Below are 24702 nucleotides of genomic sequence, written 5' to 3' on the forward strand. Positions count from 1 at the left end.
GGTTAGAGTAGCATCAGTATATCTTACAATAGAGTCCCCTACAACAGGAGTCCTGGGAAGTGTGTTTGTTTGCCTTTTGCCTTAGGGCTTAATGTGTAGGGCTCCACCAAGAGTGACAATATGTGTGATGTTAGGTGTTTGGTTTTTCTGAGTGCCTTTGGGCTTGCTGGAACACAGCTTTGATAACAGGTGGTCTAGGTGACCTTTGTTTAGGAAGATTGCTTTTAAGTGCCTCCACATACTCGATGTGTGTGTTGTGAGGTGGGTGTTGTGTACATGGTTTCAACAACATGCTGTGGACAAGTGTGCAAGAGTTTAGTCTTAGGTGTCAATGTAAGTACACCTCTCGCATACAGTGTCTGTTTCTTTAAGGATTAAGTGTTTGTCAGTAAATGTGAGACAATTGCTACATTGTCTAAAGATGCCCTTATTCACTGAGTTGACTAAAGAGAAGTTAGGAAATTGCATATCGATATTGTCCAGTCCTTTGATTTGTCAGGTACAAGAAGTGGTGTATTAGGAAGAAGGTTTTTAATGGTGCTTTATTTGGGGGAGATTATGCTAAACAGTACTAAATTCTACTAACTAATGTTTACACAATTCTAGTAAATCTGTAGATGTTCTGTAGTCCTATCTCATCTACATTCTTACCCGTGGGTTCGGAGCTGAATATCTGCTCCGACTCTGCCGATTTTACTAGCTCGAAGTCTCTCATTGGCTGGGCTAAGCAGGTATCCCATGGTGCACTGCTCCATATCCCCAGATCTCGTTTGCCGCTCGTGTAGCTAGGACGTGGTCTCGCTTGGCTATGGCTAAGTACCTTCTTTTCTTGATTTAAGAGAAGTTTGATTCAGTCAAAGCTATTTTCATAGCTATTGTTTAAATCTGTCTAATTTTGTCTGGTGTGTTAGGCGTTGTGTTAGCCTTTGTGATTGTGAGATTTTTGTGTAGTATCCCTCTTACTGTTCCCCGGGCTAGGCCTGTTTCAGTCAGAGGGCCTAGTTCTCCTCTGTTTCCTTCTGTGTTCACCCCAAACTGTTTAAATTAGAGGTTTTGGCCCCCTCTCCTTCTGTTCCTATCCATTGTTTAAAATTGTGCTAGTTTGTGTGCGTTTGATCGCTGTTTTTGGTGTTGGTTAACTCAGTGTCGTTCCCGCCTTTATAGAGTGAATGTCTATTCTTGTACTGCCTTGATTTTGCATTGTGGGATGCAGTAGTTAAAATGTCTAAGGATACGAAGGAGCATAAACCTTCAGGATTTAAAAAGTGCTCAAAATGTGGGTACAAAATGTCCATAACCGATGGACATTCCAATTGTGTCTACTGCTTAGGAGCCATCCATGTGCAGGAATCCTGCAGCTTTTGTCATACTTTCAGCCCTAGAGTTCTCCAAGAGAGAAAGAATAAGTTAACCTTAAAGGGACTTTTAAAACCCTCATTTGAAGAGGCTATGGATTCCGCTTCCAGTGGCAAGTCTAAATCTGGCAAGTCAAAAAAGAGATCTCTGGCTCCGTCAGCTTCATCGGAGCCACCAGAGAAAATGTCTAAAACTGCATCGACCTTCTCGGCTCCACTGTCCTTGGGGCCGCAGGAAGGATCGGTATCTATGGAACCGGCGTTGGCTCTAATTGTATTGGAACCTCCTAGGAGCCGATCACCTCAAACCTACTTCTCCTGAGAGGAGATCGCATTCTCCTTCCCTGTCCTCCAAATCCACCAGGACCCTTTTGGATGTGGATGAGGATAGGGTGGTTCAGAGGTTCCTCCACTCACCGATTTTGGCAAAATTGTTTTCGGCTGCGACACAGTTGGCTCCGGAGCCTGTCCCAACACCTTCTTCGATCATTCCTCCTCCGAGCGCATCTCTGTCTTCGGAGCCGGAGTGTTCCATGCTACTTGGTGTGTCTAGGCCGGTTCTGATGCCCCATTCAGATTCATTGGTACTGACCCCATCAGCTCCGTCCTCTGGGTTCGGGACTCTTCGGTCGGGCCCGAGGGGGACATCTCGGGACTTATTTCGGTTCCAAGTCTCCCTCTTGGTGCTTCGGCTCGGGGAACTCCGACTCCTGTCATGGCCTCGGAGACTGGTTGCTCCTCGGACTTGGGGGGGGGGCAGCCTTCGAGGCTATGCAGACCGCGCTGGCCAGATCGTCAGCTACATCAGGCGGGTCGGTCACTCTGTCCCCCACCATTCTGGTGAGAGCTTCTGTTCACCACCCATCCATGGACAGCAGAGCACCAGAGCCTAGGGATACCCCCACGAGTGGTCCCCAAATTTCTGAGGGTCCCTCAGAGTTGGTGCCGAACTCCTTGACTTGATTTGTCGAAGAGTGTGGGAGAACCCTGATTCTGTGGACCCCGTGCCCAGGCGTCCCAACAAGTTTCTTTCCGCCCCCCCAGGGCAAAGAGTTTCTGTATAAAGGAGTTCCTGTAGATGCCATGGTGGTGGCGGCAGCCACCCAGAAGGACGTAGCAGAGTCTTCTTTGTCCATCCTCCTAACAAGGAGTCTAGGACCATGGATCGGTACGGGAAGTGTACCCTCTGGTCAGCGACCTTTACGTTACAGTCCCTGAATTACTTGTCTCACTTCACTCTGCTCCAGAGAGATCTCCTCAAAGAGTTAGGAGATAGGTAACGTTCCTGAGGCGGTGTCTCAGACGGTTAATGCCCAGGTCTCTACCCTCAACTCCATGGTCAACTCATCCATGAGGCTCATTTCGTATGCAGCCGAGGGAGCGAGTAGGGCAGCAAGCTCAGGGGTCCCCCTTAGAAGGCAAGCCTGGCTGCGCCTGTGTCACTTTGCAGAGGCCTTCAAGTCTTCCTTCACTGATGTCCCCTTTGATGGTTCCTCCTTGTTTGGGACCAAAGTGAAAGACACCCTCACCACGTGCAAGCAAGAGGGAAAGACCCTGTCTGCCGTAGGGGTCCATTTTTCCCTTCCATCTAGGCCTTATCTCAAGGCCCAGCGGGAGGGGGAAGATGTGGTTCAAGAAATCAGAGGTTTTTTTCCTGCCGCACAAGGTGAACCCCCCCTCCAGAGGCAGGGGAGGGGGGGTTATTCAGGGAGACATCGCCCCAGAGGCAGAGGGGGCCCCTGCAATTCAGGAGACCGTGACTCCTTCCGTGGTTCTCCATACTCTCAGTCCTGAGGGTGCGCCCGACTGTGCTTATCCGGAGCCAGTCGGGGGGTCAAATTTCCTTGTATCCGGAAGTGTGAGAAAGCATTACCCAGGACCGATGGGTATTAAGGATAATTTCCGGAGGTTACCTCATTCCATTCTTGTCAGTACCCCCGCCAATCAGAAAAATCCCGGACGTTCCACCCAGTCAAAGGGATCAAGCAGCCTCAGAGGTCTCGCAGCTGCTAGAAAAAGGAGCTATCCAGCTTGTCCCCTCAGACCAAATCGGATTAGGGACTTAAGATTCTTTTTGGTGCCGAAAAGAACAGGGGACCCGAGACCCATACTAGATCTCAGCCAACTCAACAATCACGTACACAAGTCCAAGTTCCATATGGTCACACTACAATCGATTCTCCCATTGTTGGGAGAGGAGGTATGGATGTGCTCCATTGACCTCAAGGATGCTTACTACCATGTGAAAATGGACGGAGCATCCAGGAGTCACCTACGCTTCCGGCTGGGAGCTCGTCACTTCCAGTTTCGAGCCCTGCCCTTTGGTCTCACCACAGCCCCCAGGGTGTTTACCAAGTGTATGGCAGTGGTGACTGCTCACTTGAGACGTCAGGGATTCCAGGTGTTTGCATATCTGGATGACTGGCTCCTTACTGCTCCCACCAGGCATCAACTAATTCAAACCAGAGACGCTACCATCAGTCTATGTCACCAGTTAGGAATAACAATAAATTGGGAAAAATCTGCTTTATTGCCCTCGCAGCGTGTCACATTTATAGGAGCAGAATTAGACACCATTCGAATGTGAGCATTTTTACCACAAGAAAGTATCAGAGTATTACAACAACAGATACACATGCTGATGCCCCTGAGACAAGCAAAGGCAAGATGGGTTCTCCAAATCCTAGGGACCATGGCAGCAACAATCATGTTGGTCCCTCTAGCAAGATTACACATGAGAATTCTCCAATGGCTCCTCTTTGTTCAATGGTCTCTCCAAAGACTCCCATTGTCTCATCCCATCTTACGGACAGATGCAAGCAGGACCTCGGTTGGTGGTTGTGCACCAACAATTTGAATGGGGGGAAAGCCCTTCGTTCCACCTATCCCGGTTGCCACGGTGACCATGGACGCCTCCCAGATTGGGTGGGGGGGGGCATTATCTTGGCAGGACAGTCCAAGGCATGTGGCAAGAACACAAGATACATCTGCATATAAACGTCCTAGAGATGAGAGCAGTGCTTCTTGCATTGCAGGCACTTCAGAGGGTTCTTCCTCTAGGGACGATTCCTATACACTCGACAACATGTCAGTAGTGTGATATCTCAACAAGCAAGGGGGAACCTGGTCTTACCCTCTGTGCAGAGAGGCCATGCGAGTGTGGCATTGGTCAGTAGCTTCCCAACGGTTTCTGGTGGCAACGCACATTCCGGGGAAGTCCAACGTGATTGCGGACAGGCTAAGCAGAGCTCTCCTGATGCCTTACGAGTGGTCCCTGAATTGCCTGGTTGCAGAGCGAAGCTTCAGCAGATGGGGTCAGCCTTGCTGCGACCTTTTAGCCAGCCCTCTCAATGCGAAATGCAGCGACTACTTCACGCTGATCCCCCTCACAGGGGGAGTCACCCAGGGGCGCTCTGGTTCACGATTGGCCCTCCAGTCTGCTTTATGCTTTCCCTCCATTTCCCCTGTTGTCAAAGGTGATTCAGAAAGCGCAATCCTTGTGAAGCAGAATGATTCTGATTGCTCCACACTGGCCTCGTCAAGTCTGGTTCCCTTTTCTTCAACCATACATTGTGGACACTCCTTGGATTCTGGACCCTCAACCAGATTTACTGACACACATGTCGGGACAGTTCCACCCCTCCCTGATGAGCCTCCGGTTGACAGTCTGGCTACTCCACTTCCATCGTTAGTCAGACTTCATAATTTCTCACCGGAAGTGGTCCATATGTTATCATCCTCTCATAAACCATCCACTAGAAAGATTTATTCTAGTAAATGGAAAAGGTTTTCTATCTGGGCACATACCAGAGGCATTGATCCTTACACAGCTCCAGTATATTCAGTTTTGGAGTTCTTGTCTATGCTTTTCCATCAGGGGTCCGCATCAGCCACCATCAAAGTTCAACTGGCGGCAATATCTAATTTCCACGTAGCGAATGAACCTAGTCTCATGGCACATAGACTATGCAAAGCATTCCTCAAAGGTACTCGCTTCGTCCCCCGGTGTCCGAACCTATCATGCCCTAGGATCTCAGTTTTGTTCTACAAGCCCTTACTTTACCACCCCTACAGCTACCTGCGAATTAAAATTCTTGACATGGAAAACAGCCTTCTTAACAGCAGTCACTTCAGCGAGGTGGGTTTTGGAAATTCAAGCCCTCTCTATCAAACCTCCATATTTAATCTTCCATAAAGATAGGGTCTCTCTTGGACCAAACCCCTCGTTCCTTCCTAAAATGGCTTCCGTGTCTAACATAAATCAGTCCATTGAGCTGCCTGTTTTCTTCCCCCACTTTTCTAACAAGGCAGAATTTAGATTTCACCAATTGGATGTACATAGACAATTACGCTTCTATCTACACCGGACAAAAGATATCCGGAAGTCTGACCAACTTTTTGTCTCCTTTTCGGAAAACCGAATGGGTTCCCCGGTATCCAAGGTCACACTGTCTAGATGGATTGCCAGTTATATATCTTTCATCTATCAAGCAGGAGGTAAAAATCTGCCATTTCCAGTCAAGGCACATTCTACTCTGTTTCTACATCCACAGCCTACCAAGTCAGATTGTCAATGGATGATATATGTGCTGCAGCTACTTGGGCTTCTCCTCACACCTTTGTTTCTCATTACAAATGGGACGTGGTCTCCAGGGGCAGGTCTTCCTTTGGCTCCACAGTTCTCAGGAGTATTTTCCTATGAGCCATCCAGGATGTAGGCGCTAGGGACGCTGTCCCACGGGCAAGAATGTAGGCGAGATAGGACTACATAACATCAAGAAGTTATGTACTCACCATAACGTTTGATGTATGTAGTCCATCTCGCCTCACATTCTTACTTACCCTCCCACCTTCCCAATTCCTGGAGGATTTGGAGGTTAGGTTGTCATCTACAGAGTTCCCTTGCTTAGCTTATTCTTTATATGGATGTGATGTGTGCATGGAGTACAAATGAGTTTCGCAGCAAACTAGATCTGGTGATATGGAGCAGTGCACCATGGGATACCTGCTTAGCCCAGCCAATGAGAGATTTGAGCTAGTAAAATCGGCCGAGTAGGAGCCGATATTCGGCTCTGAACCCACGGGTAAGAATGTGAGGCGAGATGGACTACATACATCGAACATTATGGTGAGTACATAACTTCTTGGTATTACCACTCAACGCCAATCTAGCTGCTGTAAGCTTGTCAGTGCACAAGGTATTTGCACAATATTGCTGCTTTACAGGGTACAATTTTATGGACCATACTACAGGGATAATGGGCTTCCTAGGTGTTGGTTACTGTACAGGGTACTGCTAACCCAAGTAAATGTGCAAAATATATAGCAGCACATTAAAAAACCCTCAAAACTAGCCTATGAGCCCTCTGGACAATAAAATGACTACGCTATGAGTCCTTTTCTGTATTTCCCAACTCAGATAGACGAGGCAGTTATCTCCTGCCACAGAATGAGTAAACCCACTCCTTATGTAAAAACCTAGTTGAAGAAACCCACAGCTGCATTGCTACCACAACTCACTTAAAAAAAACTAGCTGGAAATCCCTTGCTGAAGGCAATTTCAAGAACGTCTTAAAAGTAGCAACAATGAGAGGAAGAGCAATTTTAGAACAAAAAATCTGTGAAATGCGCACACAAAAGCAGGGTGGGAAGAATACATAAATAGCTTATACAACAGTCAATAGCAATGAAAGAGGGGAGGGACTTTGTGAAACTTCCAACCTTATAAAACAACAACAAAAGGCTGGGAGGGTTGGGAAAATTTTAATTTCAAGGAACACGCAGGCTAGCTGATGAGGCATTCAATCAAATAAAGACAATATTGAACCTCTTTCAGAAAGTTGAGCTTAATTTGTTTGGGAGATGGGGCAGACAATGAATGCAACTTTTAGCAGGTAAATAATATGCAGAATATAAAAAGCAGTAAATCACAAACTGGAACGGAGACCGTGTTCTCACTCTTGACCTTCTGTCACAGTTTAAGATAAAAGACTATGCAGAAATTAACCTGTATCACTGTTTATGAAAACGTCCACTAATAAATGACTAAGGCACAAATACAGTAGTAGTAGTACACAGTGTTTCCACAACTGTGAATTAAACTACTAGACTGTGGCCCAGCAGGGTTTTAAATACAAACGTATGGCTTTTACAAGTAATTCTATTTGTGGAAATAGAAGTGCAGAATAATGCAGTAACGGAATCTTTCCACTACTTCTAATTAAAATGCAAGAATAAGGTTCCAGAACAAACCAAGAAATGCAAACGGATGGAACAGAGCAGAAAAGTACAAAGTTATCACCACACAGTTTACAATAAATGTAACTTGAATATTTAAGCAGAATTTAAATTAAAATAATTTAATTCTCTTTCCTTTTGATAAAACGCTAGTTTCACACATTTCCAAGTCTTGTATTAATGACACGAGGTGATGGTAACTCTGTGCTGGAAATAGCAGTCTAGCTAGAGAGGCACCCAATCAAGTAAAGGCAATATTGGAGCTCTTTCCGAAACTTTAGCTTAATTTGTCAGTGGGGAGATGGGGCAGACAACGAATGCAACTTTTAGCAGGTAAACGAAAATTATTTGAAGAGTTTTGATAAATATAATGTAATATAATTAATGCATTTTAAAAATTATAATATGCAAAATAAGTAAATAAATGCAGTAGTTGTAGTCTGACATCAACAACTGATGTATGTACATAGTATGTTGCAAACAATTTTTTCGTAGATTTAAAGAATTTATTATGAACCATATACTTAAGGAAACATGTTTGTTCATTTGACCACTAGATGTCAGGAATAGATCACCTAATCCTTTACAAAAGTAGCTTTCATCAGTGCGTGCTTAGCTTGATTAGGCTATATTGTTGTTTATTTGCTGGCATTTATCAGTGTTTATATTCTGAGTAATTTTTGTAAATGAGTGATTTACACAAATATTTCTGCATAGAATTGTTTTATACCATTGTTTAACTTGGTGTGTTGGTGTTCACATAACATCAAGTTTCATCATATAATTGTTACTTTTTTTCATTTAAATGGGGATGCAGTAATCTTTAGTCAGACTTATTGAAGACACTGGCATTTGGTTATCAAAAGTGCTTTTTTTCTTGTATTTACAGTTGCCCGGCTAATACAGTGTGGATTAAATGTGCCTTTCTTGCAACCTGCAGTTCCATTTGCTGTTTTTTTTCTGTGAAGTTTGAAGTTTAGAACTAAACCATTATGGTGGAACTACCACACCATACTGTATAATAAAAAGAAATTTCTTCTGGCCATTACTAAAAGTTGTCTGCTTCATCATTATAAAAGAGATTTAAAACTAGTAAATCTGTCAGATTTACCTCATAGGAAATATAAGTCCAGCTGTGATTAAGGTTGCAACTAATTCAAATGACAACCATAAGGTAGCCTTCAGCTGTATTAATAAGCTTAGAAGCAACCTACAAATCTGTACTGAGCTTATCTTTAATGGTACTTCAATTTTTGATCCCAAGAACACTGCTAATATTCTTGTGAACAACTTCTGTTCCAACTTCACTCTACTCACCCTCATCTCTGTCCCCATTCCCTTTCACACTTCTCCTCCTGAGATCAGTTTGGACAAATTCCTTTTCGCATTTTCAATAAAAATAGTACATCTATAGGTCCTGCCAATATGCCTGCTGAGAAACATAGTCCATTTAGCAAAACAATTGTTTGGCAGTTCATGCAGATGATTAAGGAGCTCTTAGTAAGCGGTTTCCTATGGTCCAGGATTTTATTCCGTTAGCCTCCATTGCCCAACTGTGTGAATTTGAGCAAGTCATTTAACTAGACACCATTCACAGGCTTGAGTCTGATAAAGGTCCGTGAAGATCAGTGCTTTACCCTCGTAAACAAACACAAATACATGAAATAAAACCCCTCCGTCAACACCTCAACCTTTAGTTTCCACTGCTTATGTTCTTCAAGAATAGAGAATTGCAGTTGTGGTGCCCTTGCATAAATGTAGCCCCTGTACTGACACTGGCAATTACTGTCCTGTTAGCCTGACTGACATTTGAAAGCCTTTGGAATGTACTATATCTAAACTAATAAACAGTGATGTAGATTACATTATATCCCTGGATACTCAGCAGTTAGCTTTTGTAAAACGCAGATTATGCCTGCTCAACCTGGTTGTCTTTTTGAAAGGATTATTAAGACCATGAATAAGGGCCATACAGTCCCCACTGCATATCTAGACCTTGCCATTGCCTTTGACACCCCCTATGCTGGTATTATTGACAAACTCTCCCACCTCAGCCAATTCAACATTAACCCTTACATTATTCACTGGGTTGGCAATTGGTTGTCTGATAGAACTTGTACTGTTAAGTTAGGGGAGGGGTGTTTGTTCTATACAGAAAATGTCACTAGTATAACCTCCTCAAAATATTTTCCCAAAGCAACAGTGGGGCATGTACCACTTCTTACTGTTTCCTTATAAATCATGTTAGATTTGGGTGACCCATATATACAATGGGTCATTTGGATCATCTTCCAGTAAAGCTTCCTAATCTCTCAAGGCCATCGCTCCTTGCTCCAAAGCTTCTTCTTTTGCTATTTAAAAAAAAAAAGTGTGTGTGTGTGTTGCTAAGTGAACTTCATTGTTGTGGTGGCCTACATGTCCTGCATGTGCATACTTTTGCATGCTCACTATGAATGTTGCTACCCGTTGATAGATTAGTTAGCCTAATACCCTCCTCTTTTTATGTTGCTGCCCCTTCTTCATGGGATAGTGGCAGTGTGCGTGTCTCTGGTTCTGCCGCCCTGTTGTCTGCACTGACAAGTGCCCAAGCTACTAGTCTAACTCTGGTTATTTGGATTGTAGTTAAGCTTTTATCTTTTTATGCCATTACTGCTAAATTACAAAAATAAAGTTTATAGCCCAGCCCATTTTTATCCAGAGGGTAATTTCTGCCAAGAATCTGAACTAGTCTTTTCAACTTCTTTGCTATATTTAACCTGGAAGAGTACTGTTTATACACTAGTGATGCCCTTAGGCCGGCACATTACCACATTACCGCATTAACAATCAAGTACAGCAAGCATTCACTACTGCTAAAAGTAAAGAGGGCAGGAGGGTGTACACACAGTGCCTTTCTAAGTAGTTAGCTAACTGATATTTCCTTATGCTAAAACAGACACAGAAGGTCTTTGGTGTGGCTCCTAAATCCCACTTCACCATGGTGGTGATGATCTTTGTGCCCATTTTCAGGAATGTGTCTAATCTTGTGCTACGTTGTCTGCTTGGGATACCATTTTCTAAGCATTTAAGCTGGACCCAGTTTTCATATCTGTAATATCCTTTTCAGCACTGTCCTCCAGTATCCCCTCCCACAGTGTCTTCAGCAAATGGATTTATTTCAGCGGTATTGCCAAGGATTCTTTTCTCTGAGTGAATCCTGTTAGTCTTACTTTAAAAAAACAGATAGCATGATGTAGTTTCTGCTTTTCTTTTTCAGGCTGCTATTGGTCTATCACATCGACCCCCTTCTGTTGTATTACTGTGGTGCACCTTACATGATCTCCAGCCTTGATCGTGTAGACTAGTGCACTGGTATTTTTTCATTCGCTTAGGCTAGTAGTTTGGCAAGTGTTGGTCAGGACTGTAGAGGGGTGTGAAGACCTCCTAGGTTTAACTTGTTTGGATTGTAGCAGCGGCAGTCTAAATGCTAGGAGAAAGAAGTGGAGTCGTGGTTTGCATGGAAAAGTTCTGTGAATCCTGCTGCTAGACCATTGCCTTAAAAATCAAGCTTATTGGGAGCACTCGTGTAACTGTTCTTTTAATTTGTTTTTCAGAAAACCTGTGATGGTTGGTTATGATCCTGAATCTAAGCATGGGCCTCTCACATCAACAGAAGTGGCAATATCTGGATCAGCTTCTGGGATGGTGACTCGAGTCATAATTAGTCCCATGGATGTCCTTAAAATTCGATTCCAGGTAACGTCTGCATCTAACATTTTGCACATTTTACGCATTGGATATGTCTACATTGTTTTGGTTAACTATATATTTGGGTAAAAAATTGAGTACATTGTTACCACTGCGACCTTTCATTATACATCTGCAGTTTATACAGGCTAAATGTAAAAATAATGATAAACTGTAAATAAATAAAAAGGGAATATGTTAAGGCTTTGAATGTAATATATAAAATCTCTTAATGAGGTTTGCAGCAGGGATGATGAAAAATCGTGCAGTGTGACATTTAGGAGTATGTTTGCAGTTGTCACAAAACTGTATCCAAGTCCTGCAGTGTAAGATCTCATTACCACAAGCTAGACCTCTGCATACACCATTTATTCATTGTTTAGTTTAAGTTAATGTTTTTCATTTGTGTTAAAGGGATTTGGTAATTAGACTGTTCAGGTTGTCTGCTCAAAGGGCATGTATATAGCTTCTCTTGTTTTTTATGAATGATCCATCTTGTGGGTAGTTTTTTTTTTTTTTCCATATCTGTATTACATTAGAATTGCTACATATACATTAACAGAAAAGAAAAAAAAACATAATGATATTTCTCATTGTTTTCATGCAGTATATTTTTTTAACAGTATCAGTCAGTCCAGCATTATATAAATTACTCAATTCCTGCCATCCCATAAACTGCACACCTCCTGCTAAACATTATTCTGCACATATTGTTCTCACAAATTCCAAGTATTTTATGTAAATTGATCCTTCCCTTCTTTAAAGATTCCACCTTTAGTTCATTTATTTCTCTTTAATTGCATTTCTAGTAACTGCTTTTTTGGCAGCAAATAAAATTAAACTCAGTAAGCCCTTACTATGTGTTGGCAATTCAGGTCATGTGTCCCTGCTCAAAAGAATCCTTTCCTTTGGAACAAAATGTGCTACCTCAACATTTCTGTCAAAGTACTTCTGTAGTGAGATTTTAAAATCTGCCAATGTACTACTGTATAGACACACAAAATTCTTATGCACCATCTCGAGGACCTCACTCTTCTCCTTTGACTACTCTACGCTTCCCCTATTTTTACACACATCCAAGCAAACCTTTTAACCAAACTTGAACAAAGATACAACCAGATAGCCAGGTTTGCCTGTAACCTCCCTTACAAATCCCATCACTGGTTCACTCTTAAACAACTGCAGTGGTTCAAATTCCCTCAACTACTTCAACTTTCACAACTAAAGATGGCACATTCTCTACTTTACAAATCTGCAGAATGCCCCTCCCTCCTTTCCGTATACAAAGCTTCACGGTCTCTCCATAGTGCTGACCAACTGCTACTGATACCTACAGGCCTAACAAAACAATAGGCAGATTACTTTATAAATACTTCATATCTACAACTAGGAACAACCCCCCAACTAATATACATTCTATCCAATCTTTGATCCTTTTCAAAAGAGAATTGAAAAACTACCTTGCTTAACTCTTCCTTCTGCACCTGTCACCACCCTACCTAACTTTTTCTCCCCAAATTGTCAGACTACAACAGTTCCCACCATACTTTTATGTAACTTGATAATAACTAGTCCTATGTTACCTTAGCAATGCCACTGAACGTTTTTATACTTAAATCTCTTCTTTTTGCCTCCCTTAGGTACTTTAGTTTCCCACCCCTCCTCTGTCTTTTTCATAACTATTTTCTTTCACTGTCTTTACTTTACTCTCCTCCGCACTCCTCCCCTCCCTTCCACTTTAACCCTTCTGTTTAATGCTTCGTCTTCCTCTCTGCCGACTTGGTCTGGACATTAATGATGTTTTTTGGGAGGCTTATTTTTTTCTGATAATCTTTTATTCTGCATACCCTATTTGTAAATTCACATTTTTGAATCCAAGTTCTACCTCTATTAATTCATAGCTGTACTTTTTGCTGAATTTTATACTCTGTTAATTTCCATTATGGCATGAATGTTTTGTACTTATGTATTTCATATTCATATTACTTGTAATGTAACTGTGTTATTGTTATTTATCATTTTTTGTGGAACTTTTCTCCTCCGGTCTCCACTGAAAATGGGCCTACAGCCCAGAGGACTAACCTGGTTAATAAAAGACAAACAAATAATTAACTTGCCCCCAATTACCTTATCACATCTTCAGACCATTTGCTGTCTACTTGAAGAACAATTCTCTGAAGTTTTAATTGGAGGATAGAATGTTTAAAAAAAATGCTTCCAAACAAAAATCCTAAACCTTTTGGACTTTGTTGCAAACTTGAGTCATGCAAATGTCCTCCCTTTGCTCTCTTGTAAATTGCTTTTTCCAATCTCTTTTCCCATTTTTTTCTAAACTCCTCTGATTCTTATAGTTATCATGTAATGTTTTGTAAATTGCTTTTTCCAATCTCTTTTCCCATTTTTTTCTAAACTCCTCTGATTCTTATAGTTATCATGTAATGTTTTATATGCCCTACTAATTATCTTTTTTTTTAACAGCAGCTTCTATTCTAGACTCAACTAAAAACACTTCCAGAGCTGGTCTTTCTCTTAGCAGTACCCTTTTCCTTTCTGTTAGTTTATACTCTAATAATCCCTGATAGGGAAGAGAGTCCGTAACCTGCAATACAAACTTCTGCTTGGTCTCCTCCCACTCTATTACCTTTAACGATCTAGTTATTTGCTTCCAATATCTTGGCTCCTTTGCTAATTTTGTATAGAACATTACAACCCCCTCTTGCCTATTTTATATATCCCTGCTTGCAGTCATCCCTACTGACAAAAATCTACATGTTCATCATATTGATTACTTGCTTACAGTAGCCTTCGCTATATAGATTATATTCTGCTAATGTTATAGCAGCCAGATAGCTTCCAAAGCTTCAGAGCATCTTCCACATGCACAAATCATTAGGCAGCATGAGTTGAGCTGCCTGAAAAGAGAGGTTTGAGTGCCAAGCCCTTAGAGCTTTCCTGCTACCAAAGAGAGAGCGTTCATCTGCGGGGTTTTGAAGATTGACTGTCTGCTTATGCTATTTCATTACTGAGCAGATAAGTTCCCTTTGTGGGAAAGCTTCCTTTAAATATTTATTGTTAATAAAGTTACTTTTCTACTAGAAATTTGTATTTTAATGGACTGGCTCGAGACTTAACTGTATTTCTAAATTGGCACACTAATTTTCCTGTTAATTTAAAAGTTGCTAAAACTAGTTGAAAACAATTTTTTCTCTCTGGAAAAATGTTTATTTTATTGTGGGGGTAGCAAAGTGTATTGAAGTGCTTTTTACTGTGTTTTTATTGGGGGGAAAAGTGACTTTTTACAACTTTAAATTTTTATTGGGTTGTATTACTTGATTCCCCCATGAAACAAACTACCACTCTCATGGGTTGCTCCTTCCTCCAGCCATGGAAAAAAAAAAAAAAAAAAGTTAAGCAAACAGCCTTTGTCACCACAGCATGCTAAGAATTTGTTTCAGCTGCAGTGGGTGACTGGTGCTGGTTCCTCAGACCACTCCTGTTTGGGGTCTGTATTATTTCAGCTTATACTTTAAAATAGCGAACATTGTTTAATCGACCCAATAAAGTTGAAATCCCTTAATCTTGAACACACAAAACAGCATTTTATTTCCTAGGAAAAAAATTGCTGATCCATTAAAAAAAAATACAAACCCAAAAACTGGGGGCTTCACCCCCACATCCCCCACTGTGCCCCCTGCACACCCCCTACTTAAATATACCAACTCTGGGATCGCACTACAGTGGAGGAAATGGCAAAGTCCTGAACACAGCCCAGTGATTTTTTCCCCCTGGGAAAAAAAATCACTGTTCCGTGTGTTCGGGATTTAGGAATTTCGACTTTATTGGGTCGATCAAACAGCGTTTGCTATTTTAAGCATTTGCTGAAATAATATAGACCCTCCTGTTTTACCCCAGAGCCCTCTGGTATAGTACCTACAGCCACTGTGGACTGGGGTTTAGCCACATCCTGTGTCGCCATTGGTGTTCCCTCAGTGGGTAAGGGAGAACTATTTTTGTTGGTCCTAAGAGAAGGAATAGGGAAATCATCCCAGCTGAGATTGAATGCCATGTCCATCCCTAGGGAAGCTGCTGCTGCCATTAACAACACTCTTGGCCCTATTTTGTCTTGTTAAAAAGAAACAGAAAACTAAACTAAAGACTTAACCTGCTTCTGTTCAAATTACCCTGGACAGAAATAGTTTACCATATCTGGCTCAGGATTTAATTCATGCCATCAGTCCTTCTTAAAAGGTGGTTGCTTGTAAAAGAAAAGGGGATACCGGTTTTCCTCCAGAGATTCAAGATTCTGAATCTGGACAGGAATATAAAGGGACAGATGCAGGGTGTTCTCAAATTTCTGATTCGTATTCATAGGAGAGACAGTAACTGATTTTCCCTTTGTGAATTTGTCTTTCTCTAAAACTGTTTCCAGAATGTGTCAGTGTTTTCAGTGGGAAACCCTGAGATTTCTAAGTCCCTTAGAAAATAATGAGCTGTTACAAATGGAATTTACAAAACCTCCACCCACTACCCCAGTGCTACCAGTATTGGTGGATGTGTGTGTCCCTTCCTCCAGTTTTCCTGATAGCCAGCCTGCTGCCCCTAAAAAAGCAGATTATATAAAGTTCCTCTGTCTTTTTAATTTTTGTACACTCTTCTCAAACTTTACCCATCAGCTATAGCTTTATTTAATCCTACAGCTGCTAAACATTTAGTTAATTGTAATCTCACACTTTCTGACAAGGATGGGAAAATAATATCTGTGGGGAAAAGGTGTATTCTTCTGCAACTTCTGAGTTTCAGAATTTTGAATTGTCAGGCTCATATGTTAAAGTTTATTATAATTAACTGTGAAAGTATGAGGAATGTTTTGACTGCAGATTCTTCTTGTGAAGAAAAGGTTTAGTTTCTTCCATTTTACAGGTCGCAACTCATTGTTTAAAGTGTGGGCATATGACTCTCATACTTCTTCCAGGACTATGACCACTGGTACTGTTTAGAGGAGGTTTGCTTGGCTGCATTCTCAGAACCTCCCAGATATATGAAAAGTTGGATACAGATGTAGTTTTTGGTCCATCTCTGTAGAGATTATCAAAAATTGTGATGAGAGGGCTAAGCTGATCCAGGGAATTTATGCCAGATTTTTCAGACCTCTTTTTCTAATTTTCCCAAGGGATTCTCTACCTCCTTGTGCAATTTTAGCAAGAAACAAAAACAGTCTTAGCAAACTGCTGGTAAAAGAGTGTTTACAAAGCAATTGCAAGGGGGTTCCAAAAAGAAGATAGGAACCCACAAAACAAAAGACTGTCTGACAATTCAGAAAGACTATTTAAGGGTCATGTCCGCCTGCCTGGCAGTCCTTTTTCCCTTCCAGAAAGTCTAAATCCCCACTTCTGTATTTGGCAACAAGTAATTTCAGACAAATGGGTTCTGAAGATCATTCATCAAGGTACAGATGGCAGCGGGAGGAAATTCCTCCATTACAGGAGGTAATTCCTCGTCCACTAGACCCAGACTCCTCCTCTTCTACCCTGTCCTTCAGTATATGTTGTTTCAGAGATTAGAGTCTCATTCCTCTTTCCCAGTTTGGGAAACGTTTTTTCAGTGATGTGTTTGGTGCCAAAGGAAAAAAAAATGCCTGGAGACCAGTTCAGGATCTTTCTTTCCTAAACCAATATGTAATATTGCCCAAGTTCAAAATACAGTTACTTTACAATCTGTTCTGTTTTCTTCCTGATTAAGTTTTCTGGTAACAGTGAACTTAAAAGATACTTATCCATCCTTATTCATCCAGATTTCAGGCGTTTAAGTGTTTTTGTGTTTGGATCACATTATCACTTCTTTGTCTTACCCTTTGGACTATCCGCTGCACCAACAGTGTTCACAAAGTGTCTAGCTCCAGTTATAGCTCATTGCAAGCTACAGAGTATCCACATTTTTCCATATTTAAATGACTTTATCTTTGCAGAATAATTTTTAAAGTGTCAGGGATCTCTCACTTGATTGAGATCTCTTACACAATCTTTGATTCTAAGAGCATTCAAAAGTCTTTTTTGCTGTCACACAGGATTGTCTTCCTGGGTTGTCTGCTACACACCTCAGTTCAAAGAGTTTTTCATCTATAGGAAAGAATATATCTGTATCTATATCTAGATCTATTTCTAGGGTTTTCCACACTCAGACTTTGGCCACTGTGAGGAAATGCCTCAGGATTTTGGGTCTTGTGCACCAATAATTCTCATGATACTCATGGCAAGACCCCATGTGAGAAAGATCTAGTGGTATTTGAAGTCTCTCTGGTCCCAGCATCAACACCCACTATCTTTTCAAATCCCAGTTATGAGCTTTGTTAGAAGAGAAATTGCTTGGTGGTGACAGCAAATATCCCCAAGTCCAATTCTCCCCTTCTCCCCTCCTCCAAAGCAGTCAGTAATCACAGACACTTAGGACTTTATTTGGGGAGCAGTTTCAGGAGGAATAAAGGTGGGATGTGTTGGGACATCAAGGACAGACACAAGCACATAAATATGAAAGAGATGCTTCTCTAATCAAGGATCATCATTGGTCTTCTGGACCTCATCAGGTTGTTACAGATATTTACCACAGTCCTGCTTTACATTAGCAAGCAAGAGAATACCGTTTTTGCAAACTAGCCATGGTAGCTTGGAATATGGCTTTACAGCCCAGTCTTGCTGTGCAGACATCCTACAATCCCCATCATTGCAAAAGTGTATGGCAGACAAGCCGAGAAGGAGAAAGGCAGACCCTTGAGGATGTTAAGTAGATGGGGGGGGGGGGTGCTTTCAAGATTTGATTCATATGTGGGGAGTTCCTCAAGTAGACCTCTTTGCCTCCTCTCTGAACAATAAGCTGACAAAATTCTACTCTAGGGCTCTGTGCAAGAAAATCTGGAAGGCGGGTGCTTTTTCCCTTGGACAGGAATGTTTCCCTATGCTTTTCCACTGATATATAGGGTACATTTGAAGATTCAGAAGGAATTATTCCCAAAGACCATTGTAGTTACTCCATTCTGCTCCAGGCTACAATGGTACTCCCTTCTTTTGGAAATGCATAGGGGCAATTACCCCAAGCTTCCTTACATAATGGAGCTACTCTCACTACATGAGGGTTGTTTGATATACCCTGACCCCAATCAGCTTCAATTGACTGCCTGGATGATAGGGTCTTAATTCCCTTCCGGCATCTGTTTACTGAAGACATGCAGCAGGTATTAATGGAGGCAAGAAAGCCTGATACTACAAAGTCATACATTTAGCAACTGGAAAAGATGTCCTAGTTGGTGCCAGCTAGTGTTTTTTGGTTTTGTAATATTTGTGTGAGTTGCTGTCCTATGGCCTTTTTTACTCCCCCATCAAGGCTCATTTGTCAGCCATTATGGCTTGTCTGCCCATGGAGAATCCACTTTCAGTGCATTTTCATTTGAAAACTGTTTTGTATAAGATACCTCCAAGAAAAACGGTGGCCCCTACTTGGTGTCTTAATTTTAGCTAACACTTACTCCATTTGAACCAGCTGATTAGGCTGACTTGACGTTCTCAAAAGAATGTTTGAGTTGCAAGCTTTTATAGTGAGTCGACCCTATCTCATTTTCCACAGCGATAGAGTTTCTTTGAAAACTAATAATGTGAAGTTGTTCTGTCTTGCCGTTCATTCTTACTGATGGGTTTGGAGCTGATCCCCTGGCTCCGAGTCGACACTGTAAATCTCGAGGTCTTCAAGTAGCTCGAGGCCAAGTCCCTATCCCATGATGCACCTAGAGTTACCTCAGATCTAGTTTGCCGCTGCAACAGATCGGAGGTTCTCATTAGCTCGGGCCAGTAAAACTTATTTTTCGAATATTTCTTAGTTATATTTATATTTAGATAGTTTTAGATCGTTTTATAAAGCTCTTATAGCTTATTTGTGTAGTTAGCTATATTGCATTTCCCTTTCCCTGGTGTGCTGTAAATTTCTAGTTGGCATCTTGTTTTTAGACCTAGTTTAAAGAGTTTCTGATTACTTAAGAGTGTGATTAGTGACCTTTTGTCACAACTTATAGAAAACCTTAGATAAGGTTTATTTGTTTAGAGTGTATTTAAAATAGTTAGATAAGGCTTAATGTGTGTTTTATAGCAGCTATCTTTTTCTTACTGTATAGTCTGCTTAGCATTTAAATGGTGTGCTTTTGACAAGATTTTTTTTGTCACTTTAATATTAGATAATTATTGTCTGTGTGTGTGACTTAGCCTATATTTCTAATGGGCTTTTGTTTGTTAATTACTGTTAGAAATTTTTTGTAGTTGACAGTAATTCTCTGTTTGATATAATAATGTCTGACCAAGATAAGCATCCCAAATCAGGCTTTAAAAAGTGCCCTACATGTGGCCAAAAAATGTCTAACTGACAGCCATGTCAAGTGTGTGTACTGTTTAGGATCTTTGCATTTGTAGGATATCTTCTCCATATGCCATTCTTTCTCCTCCAGAGTCCTACAGGAGAGAAAGTGGAAATTCATAGACCGAGGCTTGTTGAAACCATCCTTACAAGAAGCTTTAAGTGACTAAGATGGATCCAGTAAGACCTCAAAGTCTTCTAAGACTTCTGAGACAAAGAAATCTTTGACTTCGGCTCCACAGACATTGGAACCGACAGTCTTATCTTTTTGGAGCCAGTCCCCAGTCCTGGAACCGGTATCTAAAATTCCTAGGAGTCCTTTATTACAATTGGTACCACCTTCGGTCTGTTCATCTCGGCCCTCTATTAGCCTTTCTGATCTGGATTGGATTGTGTGGTGCAGAGGCTGTTACAGGCACCGGCCTTTGCAAAAATTTTTTTGGCTCTGACCCAACTGGCTTCGGAGCTGAAAACTCTTATACCAGCTACAACTTTTCCTCCTCCAAGCCATACTGGTCCTTCGGAGCTGGAGGAGTCAGACTTGTTGATCGTGAAACCTTCGGAGCTGATGCCTGCTCCAGTGTCTTCGGCTGCATTCACTCTGACATCCTCGGTGCCGATCGAGGACTCCAGGAGCCGACACTCACTGGTCGGGTCCGGGGAGGATAGTCAGTTCCGACTCTGCCTCTCGGGGCTTCGGCTTGGATGAGCTCGACTCCTACCTCTGGCTCGGAGCCCACTGTCCCGGTGCCGGGGTATCGATTGTTTCCTCGGATCCATCGGTTCCCTTGCATTGGAGCAGGGGTGCCTTCAATGCCACGAGGAGATTGTCTCCCAAGACATCCTCAACCTCAGGTCCGACTTCTTCCTCTCCTAAAGTGCCTGTGTCTGCTTCTGCTTCATAGATCCTGGCCAAGCGTAGAGACCCAGAGCCTCAGGAATCCCTATTGGGTAGCCCTTGCTCTTCCGAGACCTCACCAAAAGCTCCCACTGATGAGGTTCCCAGGAAGAGAGTTTGTAAGAGGAATCCTCTAGACTCCCCACAGGAGTCCCTGACATCTGATACTGACTTGGATGAATCAGAAGGGTCCCCATGGTCCCCCTCTGAGGAGATCTCATTTGCTGAGATACTGGAAATCCTTAGGCAGAGGGGTGACTGGCAGTTCACAAACCCTACTGAGGATGAGTCAGTTCTCCTGAAGGCTTTTGGGTCTCCGCCCTCCACCTCTTGGTTGTCTCTGCCCTTCGATGAGCTTATGCAGCTCGTCTCATGAAGGGTGTGGGAATCTCAGGATACAATGGAGTCGGTCCCTAGGAGGCCTAATAAGTTCATATCTGTCCCCCAGGATAAATCCTCCTTGACAAAAGGTCTGCCAGTTAATGCCATGGTGGTGGTGGCAGCCACCAAAAAGGAAATGCCTGAAACTTCCTAGTCTATCCAACCTCCTAACCGAGACTCCAGAATCTCCAAAACGGACAGACCCCTTCACAAACCAGGCACAGTCCAGAAGTAATCCAAAGGAAAGCAAAGTATTCCAGCTATAAAATGTTTCACTATTGTAAAATAAAAGGCACAATCCAGTTGTAAAAACCTACTACACTTTGTTTCTGAAATAAAGTGCAGTAGGTTTTTACAACTGGATTGTGCCTTTTATTTCACGATAGTGGAACATTTTATAGCTGGAATACTTGCTTTTCCTTTGGATTACTTCTGGACTGTGCCTGGTTTGTGAAGGGGTCTGTCTGTTTTGGAGATTCGCATGTATTTACTTGTTGACGTTTTTTCTGAGAGACTCCAGGATCATGGATAGATATGGGAAGCGCATGTTTAGTTCAACGACCTTTGCACTCCGTTCACTTAACTATTTAACCCATTTTATGGGACTACAAAGAGATGATCTTAAAGAGCTAGAAGATGCTCTTCAGGGTACAGTAGCTGCAGGAGCTACAGACAAAGTTGCCTCCTAGCTTGCTACCCTCAACTCCACAGTGAACTCGTCCATGTGCCTCATTTCATATGCAGCTGATGGAATGAGTAGGGCAGCGAGTACAGGAGTTGCTCTTAGGAGATGCTCCTGGATGCGCTTGTGTTCCTTTGCGGAGCCCTTCAAGTCATCCTTTGTGAATACCCCCTTTGATGGCTCATCCCTTTTTGGGCCCAAAGTTAAGGAAACGTTAACCAGGTGTGAGCAGGAGGGAAAGACTCTGTCTGCCATCAGAGTCTGTTTTTCCATCCCTACCAGACCTTACCCCAAGGGTCAAAAGGGAGGAAAAATGTGGTTCCGAAAAGCCCAAGGAGCCTTTCAGGACATACGGTGAACCCCCCTCCAGGGGCAGAGGGGGGGCAATAATGGAAGATGCTGCCCTCATGGCAGAGGGTCGTCTGCAAAACCAGGACGACAGAGATCACTAGTTTGGGAAGCCCTACCAGCGCTTCTGAAAGGAGACCCAACTGTCCTGCTCTGGAGGCAGTCGGGGGTCGCTTATCTTTGTACCCAGATGGCCTGGCTCAAAATAACAAATGACAACTGGGTACAAAGTATAATTTCCAGAGGATACTTCATCCCATTTGCCAGATCCCCTCCACCAACAAGAAAAATCCCGGATGTTCCACCCAGTTACAGGGAACAAGCAACAGTAGAGGTCCAGATGTTGCTAAGAAAGAGTAATCCAACCAGTCCCAGCAGACCAGACAGGATCCGAAACTTACTCAAGATTCTTTTTAGTTCCAAAAAAGATAGGGGACTGGAGACCTATATTGGACCTCAGCAGACTAAATCTGTCAAGAAAGAGAAGTTTCAGATGGTCACGCTTCAGTCGATACTCCCCTTATTAGGGAAAGACACTTGGATGTGCTCGATAGATCTCCAGGATGCGTACTACCACATAAAAATGGCCAGGCCATCCAGGGATCATCTGCACTTCTGTCTGGGAGCCAATCATTACCAGTTTCGAGCCCTGCCCTTTGGTCTCACTACATCCCCCAGAGTGTTCACTGCTTACCTGAGACATTTAGGATTCTAGGTGTTTCCATACCTAGATGATTAGCTCCTCACCACCACCACCAGGCATCAACTCATTCAGGCCAGGGAATCCACTCTCACTCTGCAACCAGCTGGGCATTACGATAAACTCAGAAAAATCTGCCTTGTCGCCATCACAGCATATCATCTTTATTGGAGTAGAACTGGACACCACCATGCAAAGACTTCCAGTAGAAAGAGTCTTACTTCTCCACCAGCAGGTCCGTATCCTAATATCCAAAAACAAGGCACTGGCATCAGAAGTTCTAAAATTGTTGGGTATGATGGCAGCAGCAATTCTGGTCATACCACTGGGTCGTATCTACATGCAGATACTGTAGTGGCTGTTGTTCACTCAATGGTCTTACCAAGAGCTCCCATGTCACACATGATAATGATCGCAAACTCCTGCCAAAAGGATCTTCAGTGGTGGTTGACCTCAATTCATATTACGATAGGATGTCCATTTGTTTTACCCCCACTAGTGGCCATAGTGACCACAGATGTTTCCCTGATAGGGTAGGGAGGCATTTTCAGAGAAAGACAGCCCAAGGCACATGGGCCAATCAAGAGACACATCTGCATATCAATGTCCTAGAGATGAGAGCAGTACTTTTGGCATTGCAGTACTTCCAGGACTCTTCCTCTGGGTACAATTGCGATTTAAGACAGACAACATGTCAGTGGTCTGGTACTTGAACAAACAAGGAGTAACCAGGTCATACTCCCTTTGTCGCGAGGCCCTAAGAGGATGGCAGTGGCTATATCCACCCAGCACTTCTGTTAGCAATGCACATCCCGGGGAAATCCAATGTGATAGCAGGCAAGCTGAGCAGAGCAATTTTGTTGCCCAATGAGTGGTCCCTCAAAACGGAAATAGCGGACAGGATATTCCACAGGTGGGGCCAGCCTTGCTGTGACCTTTTTGCCAGTCACATGAACACGAAATGCAGAAGTTAGTTTGCCCTAATTCCCCCTCTGGGAGAAGCCCCAAGGGATGCACTTGTCCACGATTGGCCCCCATGTCTCCTTTATGCATTCCTACCAATCCCATTGATACCCAAGGTATTACAGAAAGCAAAAGCCCTGGGAAGGACCATTATTCTAATAACGCCTCATTGGTCTCGTCAGATTTGGTTTCCCTTCCTTCGACTTCATCTTTTGGAGGACCCCTGGATTCTGAACCCAGTTCCGGACCTTCTGACGCACTCATCGGGGGAACTTCATCCTTCTCTGCAGTCCCTGAAGCTGACAGCTTGGCTGCTGCAATTCCCATCATAGCCAGGTTTCATAACCTTTCCAGTGAGATGAAGCAAATTCTCCTATCCTCTCATAAATCCTCTACGAGGAAGTTATACCTCAGCAAATGGAATAAAATGTCTATATGGGCCTTTAAAAACAATATTGATCCTTACCAAGCCCCTATGGCTTTTATACTAGAATTCTTGGCCATGATCTTCAGTAAAGGAGCTACAGCAGCAACAGTCCGTGTTCGATTTGCTGCCATTTCTAACTTTTTATCTGGGATTTGAAGGATTGAATATTCTGTCACACAAATTATCCAAAGCCTTTCTCAAAGGGAGCTTTCATATTAGATCACCTGTGGAATCTCCCTATTCCCCATGGAATCTGAATTTTATGCTTTCCCGTATTATTCTTCCTCCATTTGAATCGGCTTCCTCATGTGACCTCAAATTTTTGTCATGGAAAATCATCTTTTTAGTGGCTATTACTTCTGCCCACAGAGTGTCAGAGCTTCAAGCCTTGTTCATTAATCCTCCTTATATAATTTTCCATGATGACAGAGTCTCACTTCGAACAAACCCCTCTTTCTTGCCCAAAGTTTGCACTGAATCTAATCTTAACCAATTTATTGATTTGCCAGTTTCCTTCCCCAACCACTCCAACAATCTAGAGTATATGCTGCACAAACTTGATGCTCACAGACAGATCAGATTTTATTTGGATAG

The 24702-nt window shown here is 42.6% G+C and overlaps 1 protein-coding gene across 1 annotated transcript in view; it reads left to right on the forward strand.

Moving 5' to 3' along the window:
• Positions 1-24702, forward strand: part of SLC25A19 (solute carrier family 25 member 19) — a 358752-nt gene that overhangs the window by 23916 nt on the left and 310134 nt on the right. Inside the window, exon 2 of the mRNA XM_044084946.1 lies at positions 11186-11327. Coding sequence (XP_043940881.1) covers positions 11196-11327 — 132 coding nt within the window. The 5' untranslated portion in view covers positions 11186-11195. The remainder of the gene's footprint in view (positions 1-11185; positions 11328-24702) is intronic.

The sequence above is a fragment of the Protopterus annectens genome, chromosome 10.part0, assembly GCF_019279795.1.
Source record: "Protopterus annectens isolate FY-2018-M chromosome 10.part0, PAN1.0, whole genome shotgun sequence".
Classification (NCBI taxonomy): Eukaryota; Metazoa; Chordata; order Ceratodontiformes; family Protopteridae; genus Protopterus; species Protopterus annectens.